The 19275-nt window shown below is 46.2% G+C and overlaps 2 protein-coding genes across 9 annotated transcripts in view; one reads left to right on the forward strand and one right to left on the reverse strand.

Moving 5' to 3' along the window:
* Positions 1–19275, reverse strand: part of LOC142575404 (immunoglobulin domain-containing protein oig-4-like) — a 417771-nt gene that overhangs the window by 270193 nt on the left and 128303 nt on the right. The gene's annotated exons all lie outside the window — the stretch shown is intronic.
* The window catches only part of Nep3 (M13 family metallopeptidase neprilysin 3), a 152323-nt gene that overhangs the window by 107244 nt on the left and 25804 nt on the right, over positions 1–19275 (forward strand). For all 8 annotated transcript variants that reach the window (XM_075684749.1, XM_075684751.1, XM_075684744.1 and 5 more), the window contains 6 exons: positions 5638–5841; positions 6430–6557; positions 11583–11801; positions 12853–12969; positions 15084–15319; positions 16855–17077. In XM_075684749.1, coding sequence (XP_075540864.1) covers positions 5638–5841; positions 6430–6557; positions 11583–11801; positions 12853–12969; positions 15084–15319; positions 16855–17077 — 1127 coding nt within the window. The remainder of the gene's footprint in view (positions 1–5637; positions 5842–6429; positions 6558–11582; positions 11802–12852; positions 12970–15083; positions 15320–16854; positions 17078–19275) is intronic.

The following is a 19275-nucleotide window of genomic DNA, read 5'->3' on the forward strand; positions in this document are numbered from 1 at the left end:
CAGAGGTGTTTCTGGTGTGAGTATAGTCATGCGTTGGACAAAAGTCGGTCTGGTCGCATCGCACAGTCCAAATTGCACAGATTGAGCCGGCGAGACAGAGTTAACGCAGTGTAGGGAATGTGGTGGTAGACCGACGTTTGAACTAGCGAGTAGGAAAAGGCGTATAAGTTCTCTGTTCACAGGCAATCGGCTGCTCAGCCATTTGTTTTCGAACACAAAACGTAGCGTCGTTCTCCTAAGTTGCTGGCAGCTTGCCAGCCGTTTTGGTTACAGCATGGTTTTACAGCCGAATTAGGATTGTTTGGAAGAAGCTGAATAATCAAGTTCTTGTTTATATTTTTTGTCGTAGTGGTAATGGCACCGTAATAGCTAATGTGACTGATCGACTGAGCATGAGCATGCTTAGGAAGCGCATCTTTTACCTAATCTTGCCCGGCAACTCTATGGACAGTGCTGCTTCGTCACTCGCAAATTGCTGAATAACACGGAGTAAATTATCAGCACTGAGTAGGTTCGTCATGTGTGACAGCTTGTTTTGATGCATGCGGCAGGGAACCTGAACCTACGTTCACAAAAACCTCTTACCCTGGAATTGTTTGTAACAGCAAGTTCCAACCAATGTCGATGCTGGTCATACCATTAACAAAGTCGGCCAGCCAATGGCAAAGAGCAGTTACGAACAAAAAGCTTTGCGAATTTGGCGTCTGGACCGAATTCACGAGAGAAGTTATTTGAAAGAAAGCAGAGAGGTCGATTTGAGCTCGCGCGCTCTTGCCTGCTACTCTGTAAAGGTGGAGGGGGAACGGGTATGTAAGGGTGCGGTGAGGGATGATGATGCTATGACAGGAGAGGGATGCAAAATGTTGCCGTCAAGTTCAACATTCTGTTGATAAACGTTCGGAAATGTCTCCCATGAAGCCACCACCCGGTTCCAGATCTTGGCTGCGGTCACTGCAGTTCAAATGAGCCTACAGATAAAGGCGCGGCGAAGACGCTAGCACGTGATCTTCTCCGGCGCGAGCAGCACAGGCAAAGCTTCGTCGCAGGCAAGGAGCACCTACGAACGAGAAGCTTTGTGAATTTGAGCCCTGTTCCCCACGAAAGTTGCAATAGCGGTGTAACATGACGGAATGGGACTACAGCCAACACAACAGTAGCGAAACAGTTTATTTCCAACGTCTGTTCTTTTTCTAGGCTGGTCTATGGGCTGACGTCGATTTGGAGAGGAAACATGCCCACTCTAATTTCTGTTGCCGAGCTCTGTTTGCCCTCAAGAAATGCGATCGTAGCCATCGATGCTTACAAACATGAGGACCACTCCTCTGTCATTATCGTCAACGACAGTTTTGGAATTCTGAGCGCAGAAATTCCGCCCATCCCACGACCATGCCTTGAAATCAATGACACATTCTCAAACGCATACACGTATTTCATCGCAAGAAACAGTGTTCAAGCATTTCGAAAGCCTTGTATCGAACATAATTCACAGACCTTTGCAAAGAATCACACGCTCCAGAAAGCAACGCAACATTGTGTCTAACCGTCTATGCCAATTGTTTTTCTGTCGACTTTTTTTTTTTTTTTTGCTAGGCCTCAATACCAAGCAGCGCTTCCTTCCGCAGTCGGAGCCCCATCCTGCTCTAGTTTCTTGTCTCTTCAATACCTGGCTTGACTATAGTCTTTCCCTCCCCCCCCCCCCCTCCCCGACGTCAGCTTTTAGTATTCTCCGCAGGGGATAAACCGCGAAGTACCGCTAGCTGTTTATAATCTTCGTGAGTGTCTTCTTGCCTTAACGATGCTTTGTCCCTTGCCACCCGTTTCCTGCCTCGCTAACCCTCAGACACTACACCGACATGCCTTATTAAGTGAAACAAGACGCGCTGAGCCTCAAGCCGTAATCTGTTCTGAGAGTTTCTTTTTCATCTCGCTTCATCTGTAGTATCAAGTATCTTAGCAACCTTCCTTAACTGTCCGCGGCAGGTTAATTAGAAACACGACACTCGTCTCAAGGCTGTCTCCACGCCTGCAGTACGCTTAGAGGAAGGGAGGGCCTTGCTAAACGCTTCAGGCAAAGCGTGTACGTATACTTGCTGCTTTGGGCGTGCGTTCCCTCAGAGCCTGGCAGGACTCTGCATTTTAATGTCGATGTTTTTTTTTCCTGTTTCATACGTCACGGGACAAGAGGGAAGCTTCCTTCATGGCTGCCTACTCGAGAAATACAAGAAGATTACGGGGCCTAATCTTGTGCCGGTCTTTATATGACACGGCTTATATGGAGTTCCTCCCGTTTCGCAGTGTTTACCTAAGTCGCGAGGAGTTGTTACCTCTTTCTGATTTTTTTTTTCTTGCTGCCTTTTCTTTCCCTGTTCTCGCCCGCTGAAACATTGATGTGGGATTTGAATCTTTTCAGCGGGAAATGAGGTTGCATTAATCTTTTGATCCCTACTGCATTTCGCGCAGGAAACCCGCTTAATGTGAAAGTGCGGGTTCCCGTGTGCTCTTCCGCCCGAATGCATAACACAGAAGTAAATGGTCTCGTCGATGCGCACGAGTTCGACGTTATTGGCTTCATTTATAGCACTGAGGAAAGAAATATTTTATTGACATTGGAAAAAGCTCGGAATTTCTCGCAGAGCTCTTTATTATAAAGAGCGAGGAGCGGTGAAATATTTCTGAAGTTTTCTTTGCGCGTGCATAAAACGCAACAAAACATCGTATCGTATACCTAAATATATTAACAGGGCACACTGAGAAGGGCGAGTAGAAAGAACATTTTCGCGTTATTCTGTATTAAGCATCGTTTTAGACGACCACCGCGGCTGTTTAAGCCTCTCCGAGGTGAAGGATGCAATAAAGGCGTGAGCGTACGGGGAACATGAACACGCACCTTTCATCTATCTATCTATCTATCTATCTATCTATCTATCTATCTATCTATCTATCTATCTATCTATCTATCTATCTATCTATCTATCTATCTATCTATCTATCTATCTATCTATCTGTCTGTCTGTCTGTCTGTCTGTCTGTCTGTCTGTCTGTCTGTCTGTCTGTCTGTCTGTCTGTCTGTCTGTCTGTCTGTCTGTCTGTCTGTCTGTCTGTCTGTCTGTCTGTCTATCTATCTATCTATCTATCTATCTATCTATCTATCTATCTATCTATCTATCTATCTATCTATCTATCTATCTATCTATCGATCTAAACTTTTTCCGTTTGCGATGGTCTAATCGCACTTTCTTGATGCTCCTTAATCTGTTATGTAAGTGGGAAAACGATGTTTCTACGCAGTCAACCCAAGGAAAAAAATTGCGTCTGTATACGATGTCACCAAGGCACGATGGCTAAAAAAGAGCCGCAGTGTAGGCACATTAATAATGAGAAAAGGGCACTGTGTCGTAAAAGCTTTGACTATTTTTTTTTGTCATCGACGAAGAGAAAAATGGAGCAGTTTACGCAGCCCTACGTGTTCCTGTCGAGCTAGCAAGAATACGCAACATTTAATCTCCCATAGTGCGATTACGAAGGAGTGCACTTATTTTTGTTAAAGCGCCGAGAAGCACCATTCATTCCAAGGCTTCTTCTCAGAAGCGAAATAAATGCGGGACGACGTAGTGCGTCTCTACGGAAACTCCTTAACTCCACCCCTGATTACGTTGGCAGCTAAGAAAGTGCGTGCCCGTACGTTTGTTAGTAAAGAATGCGCGGACGTTATTGACGGAGGCACGTATGGAAGCCTGTCTTCGACTTTTTACTCTTGTTTCTCACTTGAACGATATTGGTAACAACAATAATGTTTTCGCAATGGTGCACTCGAGACACAGCTCAACACAACGGCTACAGACTTGGCTGAATAAGGGACACTTTGCATTAACGAACAAAAAAAAAAAAAAAGAAGGAAACCGCAAATACGTTCAATAAAAACCAATAAAGGAAAGATATTGCATATACATGTGTCAGTGATTACGTAACCCGAACAGGAGGGATATCACCAAAAAACATCTTTGCTGTCAAGGAACATGACAACAGGCTGAGCATGAGCACTTGACACGTCATTCCTACCCTCGACGTCTCGGGTAACGAAAACGAGTGTGTGCACGACTCGCGGAGTACACGTCGTTCAGCTATGCCTTATGACACGTGCGGCGATTCACGAGAGAACGTAGAACACGTTCTCATAGGCTGCCTGTGCTAAGCTCGAACAGGTTTCCATTTTTTTCCCTCTTCTTCTTCTTTCTCCTTTTATTCCCTTTACCCCTTTCCCCAGCACAGGGTAGCCAGCCGGTGCTTACATTGGCTAACCTCCCTGTTTTTCCTCCCCTTTGTCTCCTTCCCCCTTCCTCAAACAGCAAAGCGCGGCTTCGAGGACAACAATAAATCGCCTTGGGTATCGTACTTTAGGTATAGAAAAGTTGCTTGAGCCATGGTGTAACGCGTCATTGCAACGGTGCTCAGCTATAAAAGCTTTATTAACCTTCTTTATATTGAAAGCTACATTGTATTTGTGTGACACGTGTCCTCGTTTGTTTAGTTATATTGTATTATTCTATTAACTTTGTTTATTGCCTTGTGTTTGATTGTAGACAGTGCACAAGCTGCCGTATTTCTTTCTTTCTTTTTCTGCGTTTTTTTTAAATATTGACTGTTTAAGCACGTTTAAGAAATCGGCTTTATTACCAGAACCTTTCTTATATCACCTAACGTTATCTTCGTGTGATCATCGACGAAATTATTGTTTGCCGAGAAGCGAGCGACAGAATAGTTGTCAACATTTCCAGTCTCTGTCGCATTAAACAACTTTATGCGAAGAGAGAGAGAGAGAGAGAGAGAGAGAGAGAGAGAGAGAGAGAGTGAGACAAAAGGGGAGGAAAGACAGGGAAGTTAGCCAGTGTAAGTACCGGCTGGCTACCCTGTGCTGGGGAAAGGGTTAAAGGGAATAAAAGGACAAAGTTGTTTTTTTTTTCGTCCACTTACATTTCCCTCTCATTTATAATTTTCAACACTGCAATTAATACTACAAATAACTTCCACTGTGCTTTCTTTGGCCTCATTATCTGTTGGCTTCGTACGGTTGTGATTAACCAAAACCGGGCCTCTCGGTTCCCGTTCTTCTTCCCGCTCATTTCATAGCGAGGATCTCGAATCCGGCATCTTTGATGCCTTCAGGTAGCATATTAGGGTTTATTTGCCAGCTGCCTGTTCATAAAGTTCATGTACTACGTGGTGTAGGGTAGCCAACCGGACGTGATTCTGGTTAACCTCCCTGCCTTCTTCTTATCTCTTTCCCTCCTCCCTCCTCCTACTACGTGGCGCCATCGCTGAAAATTATGGTCCACATCCGCCGCGACCGCCTCAGTGGCGCTGGCTAACACCCCCAAAACAGCAGAAACATAAATACCCACGAATGTGGGCGTTGGAACAGCCGCCAGCGTAGCACAATTGGTAGCGCATCGCATGCGTAATGCGAATGTTCTGGTTTCCGCTCCCACCCGCAGCCAGGTTTATGTCTTCGTCCACTTTCATTTCCCTCGCATTTATCATTCCCTACACTCCAGTTGAAACTACAAATAACTTCTCCCGTGCTTTATTTTTTGTCTGTATTATCTGTTGGCTCCACACCGTTGTGACTCACACCCGCAGAGTACTGCGTGACGCCGGCGTGCGTGACGGTGGCCAGCTCCATCCTCAACGCCATGGACCCGGAGACGGACCCGTGCGAGGACTTCTACCAGTACTCGTGCGGCGGCTGGATCAAGGCGAACCCGCTGCCCGACGGCAAGTCCATCTGGGGCACCTTCGGCAAGCTCTGGCAGGAGAACCAGCTCGTCATGAAGAACGTGCTGGGTGAGTCGCGTCTCTCTAAACCGGTGGTCAAGCGAAGAAAGAAAAGAAACAAAGAGAACCATTCTTTCCGCGTTTCGCCAGACGATGAACACTCGCGCTCGATAGCCGCTCATAAGTGGGCCTTAGATCCTCTGGAATACCGCTTCGACAGTGTTCACGGCGCGCGGAGTCTGGGTGCGCCGTCAACACCATCCCGACTCGCTAAAGCATCTCTACTTGCACGCTGAATGTCGCCACACGTCCCGTCTTGTCATACGTACTTTGAAACGTCAAAACCCATCAAAGAAAGAAAAAATATGAATGAATGAATGAAAAGTGCCCTTCGGACGTAGAAAAAGCCGGCAATAGTTGCAAGGCGAAGTCTGGCTTCGGCTGACAAAACACTTCTTCGTCCTTTGCCCTGCCCGCTTGCCTGTGGCTCACATAAGCACTGCTACGCCATGTTTTCTTCGAAGTTTGATACCTACATCACCTGAAGTATAGATAGAGTCATACAACAATAAAATAATGTAAATAATAGTGCGCAGTTTGCGGAGCTGCATTTCGGGTTGCTTTACTGCCGTTCTCGCTCGCCTGTGTGTTTTCCAGAGGACGAGAAAACGGAGCTCAAAAGTGAAGCAGAGCAGAAAGCTCGCATCTACTACTACTCATGTCTGGACAAGAACGACACCGTTGAAAGCCTCGGTTCCAAGCCCATCGTCAATCTCCTGGACATTGTGAGTGAAGATCCAGCGTCCATAAACACCCCAAAGCTTCGCCACCGTAATGCTAACTTTAGTAGCGATTCTTCTTCTGTGGGGTCTTTGTGCAGCGTACCCCTGAGTGTATCAGGCCCGTCAGATTGCTCCGCAAACACGGCAAGCAGCTTTGACAGGGGACAGCCGTGTTGCATAGACAGTTTCGAGGAATCGTTCGCTTGAGAGTTGCCACCGTCTTATTCGGCTAACGCATGCGGCCTCCAATTGTAGCAATCGACGCACAGGACGTATTACTGCTGCGAACAGAGTCGCGAACTCCTAAAGTACCGTATGTTTTCAAAGGGAACACGGAGTAAACACCGCATGATAGCAGCTCACATGTGATCTCAAGGCCTACAGGTTGCTTCATTGTGATGAATACACGTGTGTCTGTCGCGCCATATCAGCCACTTTTCCCGATAATGGTGAATGATGGTCGACCTTGCTTTATTACTAGGTTAGGTATTACTTTATTACTGGTCAGTCATAACTTCAATATATATATATATATATATATATATATATATATATATATATATATATATATATATATATATATATATATATATATATATATATATATATTTGCTGTTTCAATAAACCTAAATTGGCCTGATTGCATGACCAATGAGAATTAGGTCACGTTGTTTTTATACCAGCCAGGGGTACTGTGGTAACTGACGAATTTTTTTGTCACGCGAGAGAGATAGGACAAAAAAAAAAAGACGGATGATCGCGCTCGTCTTGTCGTTTCTTCTTTCTGTGTACATGTCTTTCAACGTCTAACGTCCATATAGCAACGTCAATAGTGACCCTATACCCGGTGGCTACACTCCGGCCACATGCGCGGCAGCCTGTGTAATTTTGCTGTGCTTATAACCCCTGAGCATTTGGCTAGCCATTTCTCGTCAACATCACACCTGGACCAGCGCGTATTTCGGTACGGCACGTGCACATGTTTATTACAATGAGGTTATGCACATTACCGAGTCATTTGATAACCCGAAAGGCACAACTGAAAGATATCCCTCGTACTCAAGTTTCGATGCAGGCTCCCACTTGCGGTGTTTGCTGAATCCGACAGATGCCGCTTGACACGCCTCCTTAAATCCATTGGATTCAGGGATAGCAAGGGGATAGCAAAGAGATTGGTAAAAGGCGATTGGAAGTCTGGGGGCACAAGAGTAGGGAGACCACAAACAACTGAGGTGTACAAAATCAAAGTTCCCAGTGTTGGTTCAGAAAGTTTCATGCTGGGAAGTTTGTCTGTTCAAAAAATAAAATACGTAAGACATTAGGCAAAAGAAGAAAGAGAGCTTGGTGGTGAAACTCACTGCCCCATTTCAAAGAAGACGCCCATAGCATCGATCGACAACAAGTTTTGCATGAAGGCTCCCTAAGCGTACTACCCTATGCAGGTAAAGTCACCGACTTCCTGTTGATCATACCTATGAGCGGCATACCGATGTATTTTTGCCTTCATGTTGCGTTTCAATGAAGCAAAACGCGAACTTCTGGTTGATACTGTATTTATAGCCTCCAGAGCCCCTATATCCCGCATGCGTAATAGACTACCTCTACATTCCCGTGTGGTTTATCCTCACTGGTCGTTTCCCCGTGCTTTTATCGCTGCCAAAAGCCTCGGTTCAACACAAACAAATACCCAATGTGCAAGTTGCAGCAAAAAATAAACTACAAATTTGACGATTGCTGTGTTGCTGCCATTCGACTCGAGAGCGGCACTCGAATGGCGCGACCCACGGAGTAAAGTGCGTCGCCGTTTCCGTAGCTGAAGCGGCGGTTCAGCGACCCGATAGGGAGTAGAATGGTCGTCGAAACTGAACTGTCGCCATGGTAACGAATATAAGCCACTCAAGCGTCGAGAGAAGTAGGACGCACTTCAAACGGAACCGAAATCACAATGCGCCACGGCTCGGGGCGTCTGGCGCCTTTTCCGCGCAGTAATTATGCAAACGTGCCGCCCCGGCCGTAACAGATCTACAATGGCTCATTTGCAAGGAAGCGGTGGAGCGCGGCGGCATTTGTAATGATACGGCAGATCTGTCGGCGAGACGATGATTGAGGTGTAGTCGCTCGGAATGTACACAATATATGGAGCGCGTCGCTGGTTGGTATATTGCGAAGAGGGACAACACCGGCAGCATGTTCATTCCGTTTATTAGACGATCAAAACAGGAAAAAGTAGGCTACAGAAGAGCTGTCTATCTTAATATATAACCAACTAAAGCCCGAGCAGAGGTATCTCTCCAATGAAGCGAGTCTTAAGGGCGAAACGCTTTATGAAATTGATCCCTCTTGCGATTTCCACGTGTCGCGAGGCCTAACGGGAAAGCACACGAATTCATTTACCGAGTCAAGCTTAACCCGACCCGTACCAACTACTCTAAAGTGCATAATTCAGTGGACAGGTTCGCAAACGCACTCAGTGCAATTTTCATGAGGACATCGAACATGTTTATTTGCGAGAGTTGCGAACTCTACAGACCACACCGTACTCGCACTGCGACTCGAGCTTGTAACTGCGGGTCGTCTGTGCCTCTTGGGGATGCACCGGCAGCGCGTTGCGCGCAACGAACGCGCTTCCAGTATTCCTCAGATCTGCTTAATCAGACTTTGTGATTAACGTAATGCGTATGCATGTGCGCGCATGCAGACGTATCTGCCGCTTGTGTGGCCCACTGCGTATACCTTAACTCTAACTAAACACCAGGAGCAGCGTCCCAAGTATGCCGTAAGCAACGCTGATCTCTCAAGTTCCTCATCAATCAACATTTACAGAAAGTTAAAGAATATTTTCAAAACTAAACGTCACGTGTAACGGCGTTAGCTGGAACGACGAGAACGTCACCAACTATGGAAGAGAACGACGAAAACAATAATCTCACGGGGATCCCTTCCTTTTTTCACCATGTCATATATTATATTTTAACTGAAATCGTGATGATCGTTTCCAATTCGGCGTATAGGCGAAACACCGAGGGTCGAAATAAAGAACAATAACAGCCACAATTGTTAAATAACAACGGCAAAAGGAACGTCACCAAAGCAGCAAGCAGCTTGTGCTCTTTTTTTTTTCACTTTTATTTTTATTTGTAAAATGTTACAGTACCAATGTGAATTAAACATAGTCTCTCGTTTTTCTGGTTTATTTTCGGTCGCTTTGAAGGCAGATGATTTATCGAACTGTTCTATGGCCAGCCGGTGCTAAATCTGTCAGCGGTGAAGCAAGAAACTGCGAACTGACGCAAAAAAAAAGGGCTCGCTTCGAAAACGAGTGGCACAGGCGCAACAAATATATCGAGAAGACAGGCTTTACAGACGTGATTTAGGTGCGCCCGCTTCGTGAACTTTCAGCACCCGCACGCTTTTCTTTCTCCCCACGGGGAGTCTCGGGTGCGTGCCTGGCGGTACGCCAGTCCTTGAGGTTTAAGCCTACAGCGTTTGAATGGATGCAGAAGAGTTACCGCGAAAAGGCGCAAGAGTAAATAAAATTAACCTACGGGCTGGTGCTGCCACCCAGCGAATAGCGAAAGAAGCATGGAGTTGAAAGTTCAAACAAACTGCAAGTGCGACAGCGCAGTGGCGCCGCATAGCGGAAACGAGGGCGAACAATCCGTGGCGCGCTCGTCCGCACGAGTTCAAAACGTGGAAACGCGTATGCGGTTATTGGGCGGCGGTGAGTCGCCGTTCTTCACGCTAGTGATTTGCAGTCGTTGTGAAATGCTGAACAAGCGTTGTGCAAAGAACATGAGAATACTTATGCGACAACCCCAAGGCAACTACAAGCGTTTTTGCAGTGCGTCGGCAGCACGGTGCAGATTAGTAGCACCTACGAAACATGGCAACAATCAGCTAAGTCAAAAAAGAAGGAAAGAAAGAAAATATGAGTTTATAGAGCGAAAACAAAGTAAACGAAAAGAAATTAAAATAATTATGAGTCATATGACATTGGTGTGCACCGGTGTGCATTATATATTAATAAGGAAATAAGAACTATTGTAAAGAAAAGTGAGAATAAAATGAATGAGAAATTTGTCATGGATTTCTTCTGGAAAATGTAATCACAAACGTTCATGTCGCTGAAAAGCAGGACACGTATTCACAAAAAGCCCTTACACTAGAATTGTTCGTAGCAGAACAGTCTAGCCAATCTTGATATCATATATTGATATTGATAGCACATATAATTAGCGAAGGCGGCCAGCCAATGGCAAGGGACACTTACGCATGAAAAGCTTTGTGGAATTAGGCCCCAGAGCGGTAGCGTGAAAGGTTCCCCTGAAGAAGAAAGTCATTGGTCATGCGTACCAAACGGTGTCTAATACTGGTAAAAGTGTGCGTCAAGCTCAGCCTCAGTACAAACTTAACCGACGCAGCCTGATATATATACTTGACACCTCCTGCCACCCGACACCTAGCCAAAGCAGGTCTTCGTACGTATGTCTATTGTGCTTATGCTAGTCAAAACATATTGTTGGGCCAGTTGGTTCATTATAGCAGCAAACGGCACCAGAGAAGACCAGCGACAAGGAATAAGATCGAATGCCTTGTATTTGTCTGTATCTTGTTCCTGATCTCCCATCGTCTCTGTCGCCGTTTGCTGATACTTATAAGATAGGTATATTCGTTTGTGAGAGGAAAAAGAAAGAAGAAGCAAAAAAAAATAATAACGTAAGGCAGGCAGGTTAGCCAGGATTGCGTCCGGTTTGATGATACTCTACTTCGAGGGAGGATAAAGAAGGAACAAAAAGATGAGTAGAGGGCAAAGCAACAAAATGTGAACGCACCCGGCCACACGCGTACCTTCTTCCGGCCGGCGAGGTTGTTCGGCGCGAAGAGCTGAGCCAACAAAAAGATTAATTGAATCGTGGCAGTGACAAATTAGATATAGTGATGTGCGTGGTGCGCGTGTCATTTCCTCCTCCGCATTTCTGTCTGCCGTCGTGTTTGCGCCTACGTGACCACCATGCCTCCTCCTCGCAGGTGGGCGGCTGGAACGTGACGGGCAACTACTCGATGGACACGTGGCAGCTGCAGCCGGCGCTGCAGCTCATCCACAACGTGTACTCGCGCTCGGGCCTCTTTTCGTGGGCCGTGGGCGAGGACGACCGAAACTCGTCCAGGCACGTGGTCCAGGTGGACCAGGGGGGCCTTATCCTGCCCTCCAGGGACTACTACCTCAACAAGACCAAAGACGACAAGGTAATGGACGCTGTCCACAGGGGCTATCGATCGTTCGCGTTTGGAACAAGTGGTGTGGTGAAAACTGCTTGCAACTGGAGTGACTGCTTGTTAAATGTTTAACCATGTTTTTGGGAGTTCTCACACTCCCTAATAAGGTAAGTGTACCCTCTACTAAAGCAGAGTGAACGTACGCACTGTTTTTGTAGGAGAACTGTCAAGAATGAAGTTAAAGCTGCCGCAAAGAGAGTTGTCGGCGCTTTCTTTGTTCTAAGGGTGCTCACAGCTTCGCTTATGAAGCCTATTTTCTGTATGCAATGTTTATCGATATGTTACTGATGTGGACGGTTAGGGTGACTAGCATACGCTCTCATATGATCATTTGCGAATACTCTGGTTTTGACTGTTCTCTTAGTTGTACGGGATAATGTTGTCACATATTAAGATACGTTTGAAATGCGATGAGGCAATGAAGCAAAGTGCTTTACTCTGACGCCAAATGCGTCACAGCTTGTTGCAGGTTATTCGATCGGGTGCTTACTTATGTATAACCTTTGTGGCCAGCATATAACTTTTCACCTTGCCACTTTTCATGTTTTCGATACGCTCAACAACCGACGAGGCAGGCTTGTCGTGCGTATCATTCTGTGGGCGCACTCTGTGCATCAACACTTCCATAAGTATTGCGTTTTGGGGAGCGTGTGCCTGAGCACTTATTTTTGCCACACATGTGCATGCATTGTTGCCAAAGTCTGTAGTTGGCTTCTCTCTTCCAGCGCCATTTAATGGAGCATTAACGATTTTGTGACGTGGACAGTGCAGTGTACGTGGCAGAGGGGGGCATTGAGCGTTGATTGTTAGAAAGCATTTTTCATGCTGCATGGAATGCAACTTACTTTTGAACCTGAACAGTGCCAGTTATTTCTGAAATGTTCACTTCAGAGACGGAACGGCATTGCGCCAAACAGCCGAGTTGATTCTTCAGTCTGCTGTGTTGAAATCTTGATTGTATGGTAAACGCTCCGGAGCTTTAAGCTTTCTGTATAAGCTTGTTTCTTTCCATCTCGCCCAGGTTTTGAATGCCTACCTCACGTACATGACTTCCATCGGCGTGCTGCTCGGGGGCAAAGAATCCGACGTGAAGGCGCAGATGCAGGACGTCATCGACTTTGAAAAGAGACTGGCTAACGTAAGCAACACACATCCGGCCGACTAGCATGTGGGCTCAACACCTAAAAAAAGAAAAGAAAAAGAAAGTTTCCTAAAAAGAAAGTTGATTGATTGACTCAATTACTGATCGAGTGATTGAGTCATTCATTCATTGACTGATTCATTCATTCATTTTGACGTTCTAAAGCAACGCTTGGGCTATGTCATTATTGTGTATACTAATTTGACCATCAAATGAAGAGTTCGACGAAGAGATTTGCTAAAATTTTTAATATCATCAAATAAATAAAAGAAAGACGCCGTACCGTAGGTTTGCGGGTTTAATTTTAACCAGTTGCAGTTTTTTAGGTGAAAGTAATTCTGAGAGCAGGACGTATTTTGCATTGCGCCCCAACTTGAACTGGGCTACAGCGATTGCCAATTGAACTCGTGACCCCGTTCATTCCTATCGAGAAGAATGTGATTTCTAAGCAATTTTTTCCTACTTCTTACATATTTGACCTTAGAGACTCTGTGGTAGTTGTTTTTATGTATGTTTATTTATATTTATATAAAATACCCCTAAAGGCCCTCATGGCTGAGGGCTTTACATGGGGAGGGGGAGGGGAGGGAGGGGTACAGGCAATTGATAAAGAATAGAATACACCACACATCACGTGACATTAGAATATAAATACCAAATACTGTGAATTCCGACAAGCACAAATAAAATCAAAAGAAGCAATAACATGAACAGGACAGTAGTCAGAAATTGTACCAATTATACATCTTCAAAACAACAGCATAAAATGAATTGAAACAACAAGGTCTACATTATTAGAAATACAAAATAAAAAGAAACAGTTCACACATAATATACGCATATTGTTAAGCAGTAGTTAAGGCAGACTACAGATGGCAAAACTTATCACAATCAGTGGCAGCAACACGTGGATGCAGAGCAATGCAGTCAGTTATGGTGCGTGGATGAAAGATCCGTGCTTCGTAACAGATCGGTGCTTCGATGCATTCGTAGCGCACCCACAATAGTATACGTACTTAGAGACAACTCCATTTTCTGACTATAAATATATACCTTTTGTTACGACTGTCGAAGTTCGCAAGAGTAAATTTTAGTTTGAGCGCCCCCTACCATTTCGCATGACATCGCCACAGAAGCAGCATCTGCAGAACAAGGTGAAAAATAAGTACAGTCTGGAATGTCCAAGTGGCATTCGCATCGTCTCGTGCGATCCAGATGTTCCAACGGACTACCTTATACCACGAGGGCATGCAACATAAGGCGCTTAACATCCTTTCCGTTGAACGCTCGCGGTGTAATGGTGGCGGTAGTTAACCCATGGTGATCCGAACCGGCAACCGCAAAACCTCTGAGAGTCTCCGACGCGGGCAGAGAGGTGATTAACCGATGACCGCAGTCTCGAAGGAAAAATGTCAGCAGATGACGCAAGACGTCTATTCTGCCTATACCATGAGCAGTTTGCCGTTTGCTACGTGCCTTGGAGGCTTGCGTTGTAATGGCATCGCCTTTGTAAAGCTTCGAACAGCGTCCTTCTTTCCGTATAAGTCTTCCAGGTCGCGTAGGTTTCTCTGTAAGGATGCAGAGAAAGAAGACGTAAGTTTAGTTTTCTTGTGTTAACCAACAACACATACGTGTAGATCGACCTGGTTGTGACTCTATACTGGCAGGTAGGGTCTCCTGGACAAACTTTTCAGCGCCTCTTTCAATGTGTTCCTCCGTTCGGGCATCACACCGCCAGAGTAGAAGCAACGTTTTGAAACTTTTCATTCTGAAGTGGCAGCCGCGTAGATGAGTGACTGTGACACGCATATTAGGAACATACGAGTCACGTGCAATATGACCTGTAACACCGGTGCCCCTGGTCGAAGAGGCTCCAAGAGGGTAAGTTCCAGACCTAAACACACTTTCAAGTAGTGGTGTTTATTAAACCGCTATTTCGCATGTCACAGCCACCTCGCAGCCATGGAACCTTCGACCACGAACAAGGATGTCGCCAGTAATATTGCACGCGACTGTGCATAAGAACAGGGACCTCCCAATCGCAGTAGCAAGCGTATTAATAGCACGTTTACGCGGACGGTTTCACTGAATCCGTCTGTCTTCGATTCCAGATAACTGTGCCTGCGGAAGAGCGTCGTGACGATGAGCGCCTCTACCACAAAATGACGGTGGCCGACCTGCAAAAGCGGGCACCGCTACTCAACTGGACGGAGTACTTCACCAGCGCTTTCGCCCAGATCAATCGCACCATACCGCCGACCCAGGACGTGGTGGTGTATGCGCCGGAATACATGGGCAACATGACCCAGCTAGTCCAAGAGTACATGAACACCACAAGGGGCAAAATGTGAGCGACTCGCCACTTTTTCTCCTTTTGTCTATATGCTTGCAACACTTACATTCTTATCTGTTGAACTGCATCTCTTACTTCATTGCCTGATAATGAAACCTTTCTCAGCACATTATATAACAGCATTTTCTTGATCGCTGCAACGTGGTCGGTGAGCTATGGCGCTGCGTGAAAGATAGCACACAAGTGTGAACTTTGACTCAGTGCGTCCTCGTACAAGCCACGCTCTTCACCATCTCTCTACAAAATACCCATATTCATCGTAATAATTTAGAGAGTTTTTGCATCTCAGCACAACAACTGGCTGAGACGTCGGACGCCGGTAGCTCAGAGTTAGTTTTGACCACTTGGCGTTTTTAACGTACGCGAAGATCTGAGCACACACTCGGTTATTCTCATACCGTCATTCTAAGCATGGCTTGTGCGCCAGGTAGCTGAGGCCGTGACTTTATGCGCACCGCCATGCATGGTAACAAAAAGAAAGTGAGCACAGAGGAGAAGGACTGTTAGATTTCACGAAGGTTGATTGCTGTGCTGGTGGAGGAAAGTACAGCGCCACACACTGTATTATGGACATATGCACTGAAAACTTGCGTTAAATTATGCAATAGTTACGATGTAGCTATTATGTGTTATCACCGACATTCTATGCAATCGTTAAGAAATGTGATGCTAGATATGGCCGTAAAAACGACGGCACCGACGTGAAAGTCTGTTGAATGCAGTCAGCATCCCGAGTTTTTTCAACGTCAACGTCACCCACGCTGCAGCTAATGCTGAATTTTAATATTGCGCACTTTGGAATCAGCGCATTTAGTTCTGGGTACGTTGAAATTGCCAGGAGAACAAAGTGAGAACACCAGTAACCTCATTCTGCATGTTTCTCAACATAGCAAAATGGAACACCACGAGGCCCTTGCGTCTGAGGCCTGTTCTCTATCGAGAACCACATGTATACACGGTTCCCACCTCGCGCTTCGTGCGCGGCGCGTAAGCGTCTGGCCGAGATATTTGGGTGCGAACAGCATAGTCAGAGCTAGACGACTATAATTCGCCACATTGTATCTAACACTGCAATCTGCGAACACTACGGTGTGTAGATAACACTAGTCGAGATGAGTAGTGGTCAAGGACAAACGGGTAGCCATTCACAAGCTTCCTTTATGCTGTACATACGGAAACGTATGGATGGCTCACGCAAGTACACAGTAAGACAGTGGGCCGGGCCCGTGTTCACAAAGCTTTTCACTAAGTGCCGTCTGCTATTGGCCGGCCACGTTTACGAACAATGTCGAACATCACAACTGGCTGGAATCTGCTCTTAGGAACACGTCTAGCGTAAGAACTTTTTGTGAATATGGGCCCCGATACTTCTCAGTTCTAATCACGCGCACTTCTCACCTGCAAGAGCTCTACGTACGCAAAGCCCTTCCACGTCCTCCACCCTTTCTCTCGCACACAAAATTAAAACATTACGATGGCGGGATCGCTTGCCGAGCCGTGATTTGGAGTGTGCGCTCGCTCGACTGCAGCACGATATGCAACTACCTGGGTTGGAGCCTGGTGCACTCGATGGTGTCGTACCTATCCGAGCCCTTCCGCGAGGCGTCCAAGGTCCTGCGGAAAGCTTTGATGGGCTCGGACGGATCGGACACCACGTGGCGCTACTGCGTCACCGACACCAACAACGTCATCGGTTTCGCCCTGGGCGCCATGTTTGTCAGGGAAGTGTTCGACGGCGACAGCAAGCCCCTCGTAAGTCGGCCGCGTGCGATTCCTTCACCTTTCTCTCTTTCTCGTCGTCGTGGTGCTCGCTATCTACGCGCAGCTGTCGCATCGTGGTCCCATTGCTTTCCCGTGGCAGTGCATCGTATGTTTTTTTTTTCTCTCTCTCACGTCCTCTTCGGCGCTTGATCGCTTTTGGCTCTCAATAAATGCTATAACCCTGCAGTTGTTCTTGCACTGAGTGGCTTCGCCGACTAATGGCTCTGAGTTGGTATTGCATTTTGCCGTTTTTATGTGCAGCTTATTTCACGCCTACTCACGGCCAACTTCCAGTTATGTATCGCTCGAGCGTCCATTGAAGAGTAGGTGTCCCCCTTCCGGAGAGCGCAGCGGCTAAATCGCGGAAATATACGGTGCTTGCGCACCAAGTCCTCTCTACATGGTGAGACTCTTCTGCTCGGTTGTTCTTTTGAACGTGTGGCGATCAGCGATCGGCATTAGCTGGCAGTATTGACTGCCGCACCATGAAATTATGCCGAGTATGCGTGAGAAACCATCACGAACGAAAATGAACGATGATGGAGTCGCTGATTAAATGTTTTGTAACATCTTCAGCACACTTTGTGACTAAGGTTGACGCTTCGGCATGAACGCCCTGCGTTAGTAAACGCTATTTTATACTGGGAAGTGTGGCTCGCTCAAAATAACAGCCTGTAGCAGACAACCTCACTGTCGCGCGTTTGCAGATGCACACGTTTTCGCCGACGTACTCTGTAATAGGCCGCTGAGCAACTCGACAATGGACGCTCGCGTATTATGTGTCTTTTATTTGGCTTGTTGTAACTTTACTTTGAGTGTGACAGCTGCTGGCACAACAAAATGTTGACATTAACCATCTCGCTCGAGGTACGTTTGAGCGAATGCGTTCCTGTGGCAGTTAGTCGAATGTTTCAGAGCTACGGCGAGTTGCGATACCTATGTGCTGCTGTCAGGCATATGTGTTTGTTGTGTTCATCATCTGTACCCCGTTCCATTCTCTGTAGCTCCACAATTTTTTACATGCCGTTGGCCGAGCAAATTTGAAGTGCAGCAGCGCGACTTTTTGACGAGGATAAAACCGGAGAACAGACAAGAACAGCGCTTGTCAAAAAGTCGAGCTGTTATATTTTGAATCACGCAGAATCATTTAGCCCAATCCTTAGCGTTAGTGAATGGCCGAGCAAGGAAGCAAGAGGCACATATATCAGTTTTTCAGCCGCATTTTGGCACAACACTAGCAAATCTAAACTTTACAGAGACATGTCGGGAATATGAAATGTAATCAACACAGCCATTGCACTGTTAAGCATCGCACATACTGCAACTTCATTTCAAGGCTATTCCCCGGCTATTCATTTATCACGCAATATATTTCTTGAGGGATGCCAGTGCCCAAGGGGCGTTTTCTAAGCAATTCCTCACCTCAGGAATTGCCGAAGAGTGGTATTGAATTAAGCGTTCAAATTATTTAACTCGAGGGGTGGTGGTGCTCTCCGCTCCCAGATGGCGAGGGCCGGCCACTCAAGTCGAAGAACACTCAATAACACAGGTGAAAGGTTGCACACGTGATGGCTGTGGCTCAGCCATTTAAGCCTACTTCTGGTTAGTTTTACTGATCATTGCTGTTTAATTTATCTCATATAGTTGTGGTTAAAATAGCTAGTATAACATCTCAACATTAGTTTTTGCTTCATGACTCAACGAGGTTCCCTCTATAACGAAGCAGTTTAGTGGCATGCCTGCTTTTCAATTAGTTGTGTATGTTATCATTCATACAGTGTGTCAATATAACGAACACCTTACCTACATGACGTCACTGCTTGCCTCCGCTCCAGAGGAACCATTGTCTAGCCCGTTAGGTTGGATTAGTGATATAGAAAGTGAAAAAAACGCAAAAAAAGAAAGAGAGAAACCCTTTCTTACAATACCTTGTGCACCGAATTTGTTGCTTCTGAAAGCCTGCTGAGGTGACAAGAATGGTAAATAGCCTTCTTTCTTTCTGTCCAACCTTCCGTTCCCTCTTGTCTGCGACCCTTCGAGTTGCACATACTCGACAGAGACCTCCGCCACCATCACTTCCCGCCTACATTTGCACCGCATTTTGCAGCAAGTGCACATCGACGGTCGTGCTCATTAGTGCGCGACCAGTGTTTGCACGTGCCACTTCCGCTTGCATGTCTGCTCGAAGC

This window comes from Dermacentor variabilis, chromosome 3, assembly GCF_050947875.1.
Source record: "Dermacentor variabilis isolate Ectoservices chromosome 3, ASM5094787v1, whole genome shotgun sequence".
NCBI classification, from domain to species: domain Eukaryota; kingdom Metazoa; phylum Arthropoda; class Arachnida; order Ixodida; family Ixodidae; genus Dermacentor; species Dermacentor variabilis.